General features: G+C 50.2%; 1 protein-coding gene across 1 annotated transcript in view; it reads left to right on the top strand.

Annotated features, from left to right (window-relative positions):
- LOC121847759 (protein numb homolog) overlaps positions 1-14,354 on the top strand; it is a 122,317-nt gene that overhangs the window by 76,936 nt on the left and 31,027 nt on the right. Inside the window, 1 exon segment of the mRNA XM_042330368.1 lies at positions 7,002-7,076. Within this exon segment, the coding sequence (XP_042186302.1) occupies positions 7,002-7,076 (75 nt within the window).

Here is a 14,354-nt window from a genome sequence, read left to right as displayed (position 1 = left end):
ACTAACTCTGTTCTCTCGCTCTCTCTCCTGTCTCCCTCTCTGTCTCTAGTACCTCACTAACTCTGTTCTCTCTCTCTCCTGTCTCTCTCTCTGTCTCTAGTACCTCACTAACTCTGTTCTCTCGCTCTCTCTCCTGTCTCCCTCTCTGTCTCTAGTACCTCACTAACTCTGTTCTCTCTCTCTACTGTCTCCCTCTCTGTCTCTAGTACCTCACTAACTCTGTTCTCTCGCTCTCTCTCCTGTCTCCCTCTCTGTCTCTAGTACCTCACTAACTCTGTGCTCTCTCTCTCCTGTCTCCCTCTCTGTCTCTAGTACCTCACTAACTCTGTTCTCTCTCCTGTCTCCCTCTCTGTCTCTAGTACCTCACTAACTCTGTTCTCTCTCTCTCCTGTCTCCCTCTCTGTCTCTAGTACCTCACTAACTCTGTTCTCTCTCCTGTCTCCCTCTCTGTCTCTAGTACCTCACTAACTCTGTTCTCTCTCCTGTCTCCCTCTCTGTCTCTAGTACCTCACTAACTCTGTTCTCTCTCTCTCCTGTCTCCCTCTGTCTCTATTACCTCACTAACTCTGTTCTCTCTCCTGTCTCCCTCTCTGTCTCTAGTACCTCACTAACTCTGTTCTCTCTCTCTCCTGTCTCCCTCTCTGTCTCTATTACCTCACTAACTCTGTTCTCTCTCCTGTCTCTCTCTCTGTCTCTAGTACCTCACTAACTCTGTTCTCTCTCCTGTCTCCCTCTCTGTCTCTAGTACCTCACTAACTCTGTTCTCTCTCTCTCCTGTCTCCTCTCTGTCTCTAGTACCTCACTAACTCTGTTCTCTCTCTCTCCTGTCTCTCTCTCTGTCTCTAGTACCTCACTAACTCTGTTCTCTCTCTCTCTGTCTCTCCCTCTCTGTCTCTAGTACCTCACTAACTCTGTTCTCTCTCTCTCCTGTCTCCCTCTCTGTCTCTAGTACCTCACTAACTCTGTTCTCTCTCTCTCCTGTCTCCCTCTCTGTCTCTAGTACCTCACTAACTCTGTTCTCTCTCTCTCCTGTCTCCTCTCTGTCTCTAGTACCTCACTAACTCTGTTCTCTCTCTCTCCTGTCTCCTCTCTGTCTCTAGTACCTCACTAACTCTGTTCTCTCTCTCTCCTGTCTCCCTCTCTGTCTCTAGTACCTCACTAACTCTGTTCTCTCTCTCTCCTGTCTCCTCTCTGTCTCTAGTACCTCACTAACTCTGTTCTCTCTCCTGTCTCCCTCTCTGTCTCTAGTACCTCACTAACTCTGTTCTCTCTCTCTCCTGTCTCCCTCTCTGTCTCTATTACCTCACTAACTCTGTTCTCTCTCCTGTCTCCCTCTCTGTCTCTAGTACCTCACTAACTCTGTTCTCTCTCTCTCCTGTCTCCCTCTCTGTCTCTAGTACCTCACTAACTCTGTTCTCTCTCTCTCCTGTCTCCCTCTCTGTCTCTAGTACCTCACTAACTCTGTTCTCTCTCTCTCCTGTCTCCCTCTCTGTCTCTAGTACCTCACTAACTCTGTTCTCTCTCTCTCCTGTCTCCCTCTCTGTCTCTAGTACCTCACTAACTCTGTTCTCTCTCTCTCCTGTCTCCCTCTCTGTCTCTAGTACCTCACTAACTCTGTTCTCTCTCCTGTCTCCCTCTCTGTCTCTAGTACCTCACCAACTCTGTTCTCTCTCTCTCCTGTCTCTCTCTCTGTCTCTATTACCTCACTAACTCTGTTCTCTCTCCTGTCTCCCTCTCTGTCTCTAGTACCTCACTAACTCTGTTCTCTCTCCTGTCTCCCTCTCTGTCTCTAGTACCTCACTAACTCTGTTCTCTCTCCTGTCTCCCTCTCTGTCTCTAGTACCTCACTAACTCTGTTCTCTCTCCTGTCTCCCTCTCTGTCTCTAGTACCTCACTAACTCTGTTCTCTCTCCTGTCTCCCTCTCTGTCTCTAGTACCTCACTAACTCTGTTCTCTCTCCTGTCTCTCTCTCTCTGTCTCTAGTACCTCACTAACTCTGTTCTCTCTCTCTCTGTCTCCCTCTCTGTCTCTAGTACCTCACTAACTCTGTTCTCTCTCTCTCCTGTCTCTCTCTCTGTCTATTACCTCACTAACTCTGTTCTCTCTCCTGTCTCCCTCTCTGTCTCTAGTACCTCACTAACTCTGTTCTCTCTCCTGTCTCCCTCTCTGTCTCTAGTACCTCACTAACTCTGTTCTCTCTCCTGTCTCTCTCTCTGTCTCTAGTACCTCACTAACTCTGTTCTCTCTCTCTCCTGTCTCCCTCTCTGTCTTTAGTACCTCACTAACTCTGTTCTCTCTCCTGTCTCTCTCTCTGTCTCTAGTACCTCACTAACTCTGTTCTCTCTCTCTCCTGTCTCCTCTCTGTCTCTAGTACCTCACTAACTCTGTTCTCTCTCTCTCCTGTCTCCCTCTCTGTCTCTAGTACCTCACTAACTCTGTTCTCTCTCTCTCCTGTCTCCTCTCTGTCTCTAGTACCTCACTAACTCTGTTCTCTCTGTCTCTAGTACCTCACTAACTCTGTTCTCTCTCTCTCCTGTCTCCCTCTCTGTCTCTAGTACCTCACTAACTCTGTTCTCTCTCTCTCCTGTCTCCCTCTCTGTCTCTAGTACCTCACTAACTCTGTTCTCTCTCTCTCCTGTCTCCTCTCTGTCTCTAGTACCTCACTAACTCTGTTCTCTCTCTCCTGTCTCCCTCTCTGTCTCTAGTACCTCACTAACTCTGTTCTCTCTCTCTCCTGTCTCTTTCTCTGTCTCTATTACCTCACTAACTCTGTTCTCTCTCCTGTCTCCCTCTCTGTCTCTAGTACCTCACTAACTCTGTTCTCTCTCCTGTCTCCCTCTCTGTCTCTAGTACCTCACTAACTCTGTTCTCTCTCCTGTCTCCCTCTCTGTCTCTAGTACCTCACTAACTCTGTTCTCTCTCCTGTCTCTCTCTCTGTCTCTAGTACCTCACTAACTCTGTTCTCTCTCTCTCCTGTCTCCCTCTCTGTCTCTAGTACCTCACTAACTCTGTTCTCTCTCTCTCCTGTCTCCCTCTCTGTCTCTAGTACCTCACTAACTCTGTTCTCTCTCCTGTCTCCCTCTCTGTCTCTAGTACCTCACTAACTCTGTTCTCTCTCCTGTCTCCCTCTCTGTCTCTAGTACCTCACTAACTCTGTTCTCTCTCCTGTCTCCCTCTCTGTCTCTAGTACCTCACTAACTCTGTTCTCTCTCTCTCCTGTCTCTCTCTCTGTCTCTATTACCTCACTAACTCTGTTCTCTCTCCTGTCTCCCTCTCTGTCTCTAGTACCTCACTAACTCTGTTCTCTCTCCTGTCTCCCTCTCTGTCTCTAGTACCTCACTAACTCTGTTCTCTCTCCTGTCTCCTCTCTGTCTCTAGTACCTCACTAACTCTGTTCTCTCTCCTGTCTCCCTCTCTGTCTCTAGTACCTCACTAACTCTGTTCTCTCTCCTGTCTCCTCTCTGTCTCTAGTACCTCACTAACTCTGTTCTCTCTCCTGTCTCCCTCTCTGTCTCTAGTACCTCACTAACTCTGTTCTCTCTCCTGTCTCCCTCTCTGTCTCTAGTACCTCACTAACTCTGTTCTCTCTCCTGTCTCTCTCTCTCTGTCTCTAGTACCTCACTAACTCTGTTCTCTCTCTCTCCTGTCTCCCTCTCTGTCTCTAGTACCTCACTAACTCTGTTCTCTCTCTCTCCTGTCTCTCTCTCTGTCTATTACCTCACTAACTCTGTTCTCTCTCCTGTCTCCCTCTCTGTCTCTAGTACCTCACTAACTCTGTTCTCTCTCCTGTCTCCCTCTCTGTCTCTAGTACCTCACTAACTCTGTTCTCTCTCCTGTCTCTCTCTCTGTCTCTAGTACCTCACTAACTCTGTTCTCTCTCTCTCCTGTCTCCCTCTCTGTCTTTAGTACCTCACTAACTCTGTTCTCTCTCCTGTCTCTCTCTCTGTCTCTAGTACCTCACTAACTCTGTTCTCTCTCTCTCCTGTCTCTCTCTGTCTCTAGTACCTCACTAACTCTGTTCTCTCTGTCTCTAGTACCTCACTAACTCTGTTCTCTCTCTCTCTGTCTCCCTCTCTGTCTCTAGTACCTCACTAACTCTGTTCTCTCTCTCTCCTGTCTCCCTCTCTGTCTCTAGTACCTCACTAACTCTGTTCTCTCTCTCTCCTGTCTCCCTCTCTGTCTCTAGTACCTCACTAACTCTGTTCTCTCTCTCTCCTGTCTCCCTCTCTGTCTTTAGTACCTCACTAACTCTGTTCTCTCTCCTGTCTCCCTCTCTGTCTCTAGTACCTCACTAACTCTGTTCTCTCTCTCTCTGTCTCTCCCTCTCTGTCTCTAGTACCTCACTAACTCTGTTCTCTCTCTCTCCTGTCTCCCTCTCTGTCTCTAGTACCTCACTAACTCTGTTCTCTCTCTCTCCTGTCTCCCTCTCTGTCTCTAGTACCTCACTAACTCTGTTCTCTCTCTCCTGTCTCCCTCTCTGTCTCTAGTACCTCACTAACTCTGTTCTCTCTCTCTCCTGTCTCTTTCTCTGTCTCTATTACCTCACTAACTCTGTTCTCTCTCCTGTCTCCCTCTCTGTCTCTAGTACCTCACTAACTCTGTTCTCTCTCCTGTCTCCCTCTCTGTCTCTAGTACCTCACTAACTCTGTTCTCTCTCCTGTCTCCCTCTCTGTCTCTAGTACCTCACTAACTCTGTTCTCTCTCCTGTCTCTCTCTCTGTCTCTAGTACCTCACTAACTCTGTTCTCTCTCCTGTCTCCCTCTCTGTCTCTAGTACCTCACTAACTCTGTTCTCTCTCTCTCCTGTCTCCCTCTCTGTCTCTAGTACCTCACTAACTCTGTTCTCTCTCTCTCCTGTCTCCCTCTCTGTCTCTAGTACCTCACTAACTCTGTTCTCTCTCCTGTCTCCCTCTCTGTCTCTAGTACCTCACTAACTCTGTTCTCTCTCCTGTCTCTCTCTCTGTCTCTAGTACCTCACTAACTCTGTTCTCTCTCTCTCCTGTCTCCCTCTCTGTCTCTAGTACCTCACTAACTCTGTTCTCTCTCTCTCTGTCTCCTCTCTGTCTCTAGTACCTCACTAACTCTGTTCTCTCTCCTGTCTCCCTCTCTGTCTCTAGTACCTCACTAACTCTGTTCTCTCTCCTGTCTCCCTCTCTGTCTCTAGTACCTCACTAACTCTGTTCTCTCTCCTGTCTCCCTCTCTGTCTCTAGTACCTCACTAACTCTGTTCTCTCTCCTGTCTCTCTCTCTCTGTCTCTAGTACCTCACTAACTCTGTTCTCTCTCTCTCTCCTGTCTCCCTCTCTGTCTCTAGTACCTCACTAACTCTGTTCTCTCTCTCTCCTGTCTCTCTCTCTGTCTCTAGTACCTCACTAACTCTGTTCTCTCTCTCTCCTGTCTCTTTCTCTGTCTCTATTACCTCACTAACTCTGTTCTCTCTCTCCTGTCTCTTTCTCTGTCTCTATTACCTCACTAACTCTGTTCTCTCTCCTGTCTCCCTCTCTGTCTCTAGTACCTCACTAACTCTGTTCTCTCTCCTGTCTCCCTCTCTGTCTCTAGTACCTCACTAACTCTGTTCTCTCTCCTGTCTCTCTCTCTGTCTCTAGTACCTCACTAACTCTGTTCTCTCTCTCTCTCCTGTCTCCCTCTCTGTCTTTAGTACCTCACTAACTCTGTTCTCTCTCCTGTCTCTCTCTGTCTCTAGTACCTCACTAACTCTGTTCTCTCTCTCTCCTGTCTCTCTCTGTCTCTAGTACCTCACTAACTCTGTTCTCTCTGTCTCTAGTACCTCACTAACTCTGTTCTCTCTCTCTCCTGTCTCCCTCTCTGTCTCTAGTACCTCACTAACTCTGTTCTCTCTCTCTCCTGTCTCCCTCTCTGTCTCTAGTACCTCACTAACTCTGTTCTCTCTCTCTCCTGTCTCCTCTCTGTCTCTAGTACCTCACTAACTCTGTTCTCTCTCTCTCCTGTCTCCCTCTCTGTCTTTAGTACCTCACTAACTCTGTTCTCTCTCCTGTCTCCCTCTCTGTCTCTAGTACCTCACTAACTCTGTTCTCTCTCTCTCCTGTCTCTCCCTCTCTGTCTCTAGTACCTCACTAACTCTGTTCTCTCTCTCTCCTGTCTCCCTCTCTGTCTCTAGTACCTCACTAACTCTGTTCTCTCTCTCCTGTCTCCCTCTCTGTCTCTAGTACCTCACTAACTCTGTTCTCTCTCTCCTGTCTCCCTCTCTGTCTCTAGTACCTCACTAACTCTGTTCTCTCTCTCTCCTGTCTCTTTCTCTGTCTCTATTACCTCACTAACTCTGTTCTCTCTCCTGTCTCCCTCTCTGTCTCTATTACCTCACTAACTCTGTTCTCTCTCCTGTCTCTCTCTCTGTCTCTATTACCTCACTAACTCTGTTCTCTCTCCTGTCTCTCTCTCTGTCTCTAGTACCTCACTAACTCTGTTCTCTCTGTCTCTAGTACCTCACTAACCCTGTTCTCTCTCTCTCCTGTCTCCCTCTCTGTCTCTAGTACCTCACTAACTCTGTTCTCTCTCTCTCCTGTCTCCCTCTCTGTCTCTAGTACCTCACTAACTCTGTTCTCTCTCCTGTCTCCCTCTCTGTCTCTAGTACCTCACTAACTCTGTTCTCTCTCCTGTCTCCCTCTCTGTCTCTAGTACCTCACTAACTCTGTTCTCTCTCCTGTCTCCCTCTCTGTCTCTAGTACCTCACTAACTCTGTTCTCTCTCTCTCTGTCTCTCTCTCTGTCTCTATTACCTCACTAACTCTGTTCTCTCTCCTGTCTCCCTCTCTGTCTCTAGTACCTCACTAACTCTGTTCTCTCTCCTGTCTCCCTCTCTGTCTCTAGTACCTCACTAACTCTGTTCTCTCTCTCTCCTGTCTCCCTCTCTGTCTCTAGTACCTCACTAACTTTGTTCTCTCTCTCTCCTGTCTCCCTCTCTGTCTCTAGTACCTAACTAACTCTGTTCTCTCTCTCTCTCCTGTCTCCCTCTCTGTCTCTAGTACCTGGGCCATGTAGAGGTGGAGGAGTCCAGAGGAATGCATATCTGTGAGGGGGCTGTGAAGCGTCTCAAGACGGTAGGTAGACCTCTCTCTGTCTCACTATGTAGTCTAGTCGCTGGACAGTCTGTTTCACTAATCACCCGACTACAGGCCTGTGGGCTCGTCCTCTCCCTTCCCCCTCTCTACTCCACTCTGTCCATTCTGACCCCTAACAGGCCTGTGGGCTCGTCCTCTCCCTTCCCCCTCTACTCCACTCTTTCCATTCTGACACCTAACAGGCCTGTAGGCTCGTCCTCTCCCTTCCCCCTCTCTACTCCACTCTGTCCATTCTGACCCCTAACAGGCCTGTGGGCTCGTCCTCTCCCTTCCCCCTCTACTCCACTCTGTCCATTCTGAGCCTGTGGGCTCGTCCTCTCCCTTCCCCCTCTCTACTCCACTCTGTCCATTCTGACACCTAACAGGCCTGTGGGCTCGTCCTCTCCCTTCCCCCTCTCTACTCCACTCTGTCCATTCTGACCCCTAACAGGCTTGTGGTCTCGTCCTCTCCCTTCCCCCTCTACTCCACTCTGTCCATTCTGAGCCTGTGGGCTTGTCCTCTCCCTTCCCCCTCTCTACTCCACTCTGTCCATTCTGACATCTATAACAGGCCTGTGGGCTCGTCCTCTCCCTTCCCCCTCTCTACTCCACTCCGTCCATTCTGACACCGAACAGGCCTGTGGGCTCGTCCTCTCCCTTCCCCTCTCTACTCCACTCTGTCCATTCTGAGCCTGTGGGCTCGTTCTCTCCCTTCCCCCTCTCTGCTCCACTCTGTCCATTCTGACACCTAACAGGCCTGTGGGCTCGTCCTCTCCTTCCCCCTCTCTACTCCACTCTGTCCATTCTGAGCCTGTGGGCTCATCCTCTCCCTTCCCCTCTACTCCACTCTGTCCATTCTGAGCCTGTGGGCTCGTCCTCTCCCTTCCCCCTCTCTGCTCCACTCTGTCCATTCTGACACCTAACAGGCCTGTGGGCTCGTCCTCTCCCTTCCCCCTCTCTACTCCACTCTGTCCATTCTGACACCTAACAGGCTTGTGGGCTCGTCCTCTCCCTTCCCCCTCTCTACTCCACTCTGTCCATCCTGACACCTAACAGGCCTGTGGGCTCGTCCTCTCCCTTCCCCCTCTACTCCACTCTGTCCATTCTGAGCCTGTGGGCTCGTCCTCTCCCTTCCCCTCTCTACTCCACTCTGTCCATTCTGACCCCTAACAGGCCTGTGGGCTCGTCCTCTCCCTTCCCCCTCTCTACTCCACTCTGTCCATACTGACACCTAACAGGCCTGTGGGCTCGTCCTCTCCCTTCCCCCTCTACTCCACTCTGTCCATTCTGACACCTAACAGGCCTGTGGGCTCGTCCTCTCTCTTCCCCCTCTACTCCACTCTGTCCATTCTGACACCTAACAGGCCTGTGGGCTCGTCCTCTCTCTTCCCCCTCTACTCCACTCTGTCCATTCTGAGCCTGTGGGCTCGTCCTCTCCCTTCCCCTCTACTCCACTCTGTCCATTCTGAGCCTGTGGGCTCGTCCTCTCCCTTCCCCCTCTACTCCACTGTGTCCATCCTGACACCTAACAGGCCTGTGGGCTCGTCCTCTCTCTTCCCCCTCTACTCCACTCTGTCCATTCTGACACCTAACAGGCCTGTGGGCTCGTCCTCTCCCTTCCCCCTCTACTCCACTCTGTCCATTCTGACACCTAACAGGCCTGTGGGCTCGTCCTCTCTCTTCCCCTCTACTCCACTCTGTCCATTCTGACACCTAACAGGCCTGTGGGCTCGTCCTCTCCCTTCCCCCATCTACTCCACTCTGTCCATCCTGACACCTAACAGGCCTGTGGGCTCGTCCTCTCCCTTCCCCCTCTCTACTCCACTCTGTCCATCCTGACACCTAACAGGCATGTGGGCTCGTCCTCTCCCTTCCCCCTCTACTTCACTCTGTCCATTCTGACACCTAACAGGCCTGTGGGCTCGTCCTCTCTCTTCCCCCTCTACTCCACTCTGTCCATTCTGACACCTAACAGGCCTGTGGGCTCGTCCTCTCTCTTCCCCCTCTACTCCACTCTGTCCATTCTGAGCCTGTGGGCTCGTCCTCTCCCTTTCCCCTCTACTCCACTCTGTCCATTCTGACACCTAACAGGCCTGTGGGCTCGTCCTCTCTCTTCCCCTCTCTACTCCACTCTGTCCATTCTGACACCTAACAGGCCTGTGGGCTCGTCCTCTCCCTTCCCCCATCTACTCCACTCTGTCCATCCTGACACCTAACAGGCCTGTGGGCTCGTCCTCTCCCTTCCCCCTCTCTACTCCACTCTGTCCATCCTGACACCTAACAGGCATGTGGGCTCGTCCTCTCTCTTCCCCTCTACTCCACTCTGTCCAATCTGACACCTAACAGGCCTGTGGGCTCGTCCTCTCTCTTCCCCCTCTACTCCACTCTGTCCATTCTGACACCTAACAGGCCTGTGGGCTCGTCCTCTCTCTTCCCCCTCTACTCCACTCTGTCCATTCTGAGCCTGTGGGCTCGTCCTCTCCCTTCCCCCTCTACTCCACTCTGTCCATTCTGAGCCTGTGGGCTCGTCCTCTCTCTTCCCCCTCTCTACTCCACTCTGTCCATCCTGACCCCTAACAGGCCTGTGGGCTCGTCCTCTCCCTTCCCCCTCTACTCCACTCTGTCCATTCTGAGCCTGTGGGCTCGTCCTCTCCCTTCCCCCTCTACTCCACTCTGTCCATTCTGAGCCTGTGGGCTCGTCCTCTCCCTTCCCCCTCTACTCCACTCTGTCCATCCTGACCCCTAACAGGCCTGTGGGCTCGTCCTCTCCCTTCCGCCTCTACTCCACTCTGTCCATCCTGACCCCTAACAGTTTCCTCCATCACGGTAGTTTTCCTCATCTTTCATCATGCGGCGTACTTGTGTTTCCCGTAGATCTGACGCGTTTATTCCCCAGTCTGACGCCTGGCTCTGAATGTACACAGGAGCAATGTGTTAAACACTGATACTCACTCCACCCCGTATCCTGTTGTACCCTTCAGTCTGGCTCTCCAGGTCCAGACCCTCCCTCCGTCTGTCTGTCAAGCTCAGCCTAGTTCACTGAGCACAGGGCAGATAGACAGACTGCCCAGCTGACGCTAGCCTGTCTATGTACTTCCTGTTGCCGTGCCGGAGGAGTTCAAGCAACATTCGGAAAGCACTTTATTTGGATAGTCCATCTGGGTAGTCCACCTGGATAGTCCATCTGGATAGTCCACCTGGATAGTCCATCTGGATAGTCCATCTGGATAGTCCACCGGGATAGTCCATCTGGATAGTCCACCTGGATTGTCCACCTGGATAGTCCATCTGGATAGTCCACCTGGATAGTCCACCTGGATAGTCCATCTGGATAGTCCATCTGGATAGTCCACCTGGATAGTCCATCTGGATAGTCCATCTGGATAGTCCACCTGGATAGTCCACCTGGATAGTCCACCTGGATAGTCCATCTGGATAGTCCATCTGGATAGTCCATCTGGATAGTCCACCTGGATAGTCCACCTGGATAGTCCATCTGGATAGTCCACCTGGATAGTCCACCTGGATAGTCCATCTGGATAGTCCATCTGGATAGTCCACCTGGATAGTCCACCAGGATAGTAGTCTGGATATTCCATCTGGATAGTCCATCTGGATAGTCCATCTGTGGATGCTCTACAGACCACCAGTAGCATTTCAACTATCTGTACAGAATAGCAATATAAACGCATCAAATTAAAAGATTTTACTGAGATGGTTCATATAAGGAAATCAGTCAATTTAATAAATTCATTAGACCCTAACCTTAACCCTTATCCTAACCCCAAACTTAACCTTAACCCTTATCCTAACCTTAACCCTTATCCTAACCCCAAACTTAACCTTAACCCTTATCCTAACCTTAACCCTTATCCTAACCCCAAACTTAACCTTAACCCTTATCCTAACCTTAACACTTATCCTAAACCTTATCATAAGCCTAACCTTGACCCTTATCCTAACCTTAACCCTTATCCTAACCCCAAACTTAACCTTAACCCTTATCCTAAACCTTTCTAACCCTTATCCTAACCCTTATCCTAACCTTAACCCTTATCCTAAACCTTTCTAACCCTAACCTTAACCCTTATCCTAAACCTAAACTTAACCTTAAACCTTTTCCTAAACTTAACCTTAACCCTTATCCTAACCTTAACCCTTATCCTACGCTTAACCCTTATCCTAATCCTAACCTTAATCCTTACCCTAATGCTTATTCTAAATCTAAACCTAGCCCAAACCATAACCTTATTAAGCAGTTGCTTATTAGCAGATAGTATGTCCATCTGAGAGCATCCACAGATGGACAATCTAGACAACACGGATGGACAATCTAGACAACACGGATGGACAATCTAGACAACACGGATGGACAATCTAGACAGCACAGATGAACAATCTAGACAGCACAGATGGACAATCTAGACAACACAGATGGACAATCTAGACAACACAGATGGACAATCTAGACAACACAGATGGACATCCTAGACAACACAGATGGACAATCTAGACAACACAGATGGACAATCTAGACAACACAGATGGACAATCTAGACAACACAGATGGACATCCTAGACAACACAGATGGACATCCTAGACAACACAGATGGACAATCTAGACAACACAGATGGACAATCTAGACAACACAGATGGACAATCTAGACAACACAGATTGACAATCTAGACAACACAGATGGACAATCTAGACAACACAGATGGACAATCTAGACAACACAGATTGACAATCTAGACAACACCGAGGGACAATCTAGACAACACAGATTGACAATCTAGACAACACAGATGGACATCCTAGACAACACAGATGGACAATCTAGACAACACAGATGGACAATCTAGACAACACAGATGGACATCCTAGACAACACAGATGGACAATCTAGACACACACAGATGGACAATCTAGACAACACAGATGGACAATCTAGACAACACAGATGGACAATCTAGGCAACACAGATGGACAATCTAGACAACACAGATGGACAATCTAGACAACACAGATGGACAATCTAGACAACACAGATGGACATCCTAGACAACACAGATGGACAATCTAGACAACACAGATGGACATCCTAGACAACACAGATGGACAATCTAGACAACACAGATGGACAACCTAGACAACACAGATGGACAATCTAGACAACACAGATGGACAATCTAGACAACACAGATGGACAATCTAGACAACACAGATTAAGTGGGGTACAACATTCAAGGCCAAGAGCAAAGCTGTCATCAAGGCAAAGGGTCACATATAAAATATATTTGGATGTGTTTAACACTTTTTTTGGTTACTACATGATTCCATAGGTGGTGTTTCATAGTTTTGACATCTTCGCTATTATTCTACATTGTAGAAAATAATAAGAAAGAAAGAAAGATGAGTAGGTGTATCAAAACGTGTGACGGGTACTGTATATATACATATAATATATACTATAGATGCAGTAGAAAAGACTTTCAGAACTAGGAAGAACAGTATAGAGATGCTGCTCTAACAATGGCTGCTATATTACATAGTACATATAACATGCAGACACTTCCATATTCCCAAGGCAGGAATATGTCCCTACTTCCAGAGGGAGAGAGAACGTCCTGCTCTGTCCTCACATCCTGCTCTGTTCTCACATCCTGCTCTGTCCTCACGTCCTGCTCTGTCCTCACGTCCTGCTCTGTCCTCACGTCCTGCTCTGTCCTCACATTCTGCTCTGTTCTCACGTCCTGCTATGTCCTCACATCCTGCTCTGTCTCACGTCCTGCTCTGTCCTCACGTCCTGCTCTGTCCTCACGTCCTGCTCTGTCCTCACGTCCTGCTCTGTCCTCACGTCCTGCTCTGTCCTCACATCCTGCTCTGTCCTCACGTCCTGCTCTGTCCTCACGTCCTGCTCTGTCCTCACGTCCTGCTCTGTCCTCACGTCCTGCTCTGTCTCACGTCCTGCTCTGTCCTCACATCCTGCTCTGTCCTGCTTTGTCCTCACGTCCTGCTCTGTCCTCACATCCTGCTCTGTCCTCACGTCCTGCTCTGTCCTCACGTCCTGCTCTGTCCTGCTCTGTCCTCACATCCTGCTCTGTCCTCACGTCCTGCTCTGTCCTCACGTCCTGCTCTGTCCTCACGTCCTGCTCTGTCCTCACGTCCTGCTCTGTCCTCACTTCCTGCTCTGTCCTCACATACTGCTCTGTTCTCACATACTGCTCTGTCCTCACGTCCTGCTCTGTCCTCACGTCCTGCTCTGTCCTCACGTCCTGCTCTGTCCTCACGTCCTGCTCTGTCCTCACGTCCTGCTCTGTCCTCACATCCTGCTCTGTCCTCACATCCTGCTCTGTCTCACGTCCTGCTCTGTTCTCACGTCCTGCTCTGTCCTCACGTCCTGCTCTGTCCTCACATCCTGCTCTGTCCTGCTTTGTCCTCACGTCCTGCTCTGTCCTCACGTCCTGCTCTGTCCTCACGTCCTGCTCTGTCCTCACGTCCTGCTCTGTCCTGCTCTGTCCTCACATCCTGCTCTGTCCTGCTCTGTCCTCACATCCTGCTCTGTCCTCACATCCTGCTCTGTCTCACGTCCTGCTCTGTCCTCACGTCCTGCTCTGTCCTCACGTCCCTGCTCTGTCTCACGTCCTGCTCTGTCCTCACGTCCTGCTCTGTCTCACATCCTGCTCTGTCCTGCTCTGTCCTCACATCCTGCTCTGTCCTCACGTCCTGCTCTGTCCTCACGTCCTGCTCTGTCCTCACGTCCTGCTCTGTCCTCACGTCCTGCTCTGTCCTCACGTCCTGCTCTGTCCTCACGTCCTGCTCTGTCTCACGTCCTGCTCTGTCCTCACGTCCTGCTCTGTCCTCACGTCCTGCTCTGTCCTCACGTCCTGCTCTGTCCTCACGTCCTGCTCTGTCCTCACATCCTGCTCTGTCCTCACATCCTGCTCTGTCCTGCTCTGTCCTCACGTCCTGCTCTGTCCTCACATCCTGCTCTGTTCTCACGTCCTGCTCTGTCCTCACATCCTGCTCTGTTCTCACGTCCTGCTCTGTCCTCACGTCCTGCTCTGTCCTCACGTCCTGCTCTGTCCTCACGTCCTGCTCTGTCTCACGTCCTGCTCTGTCTCACGTCCTGCTCTGTCTCACGTCCTGCTCTGTCCTCACGTCCTGCTCTGTCCTGCTCTGTCCTCACGTCCTGCTCTGTCCTCACGTCCTGCTCTGTCCTCACGTCCTGCTCTGTTCTCACGTCCTGCTCTGTCCTCACGTCCTGCTCTGTCC

The sequence above is a fragment of the Oncorhynchus tshawytscha genome, linkage group LG11 (genome assembly GCF_018296145.1).
Source record: "Oncorhynchus tshawytscha isolate Ot180627B linkage group LG11, Otsh_v2.0, whole genome shotgun sequence".
Taxonomy (NCBI): domain Eukaryota; kingdom Metazoa; phylum Chordata; class Actinopteri; order Salmoniformes; family Salmonidae; genus Oncorhynchus; species Oncorhynchus tshawytscha.
The sequence above is the reverse complement of the archived record's forward strand: the minus strand, read 5'-3'. Positions and strand labels throughout refer to the sequence as shown.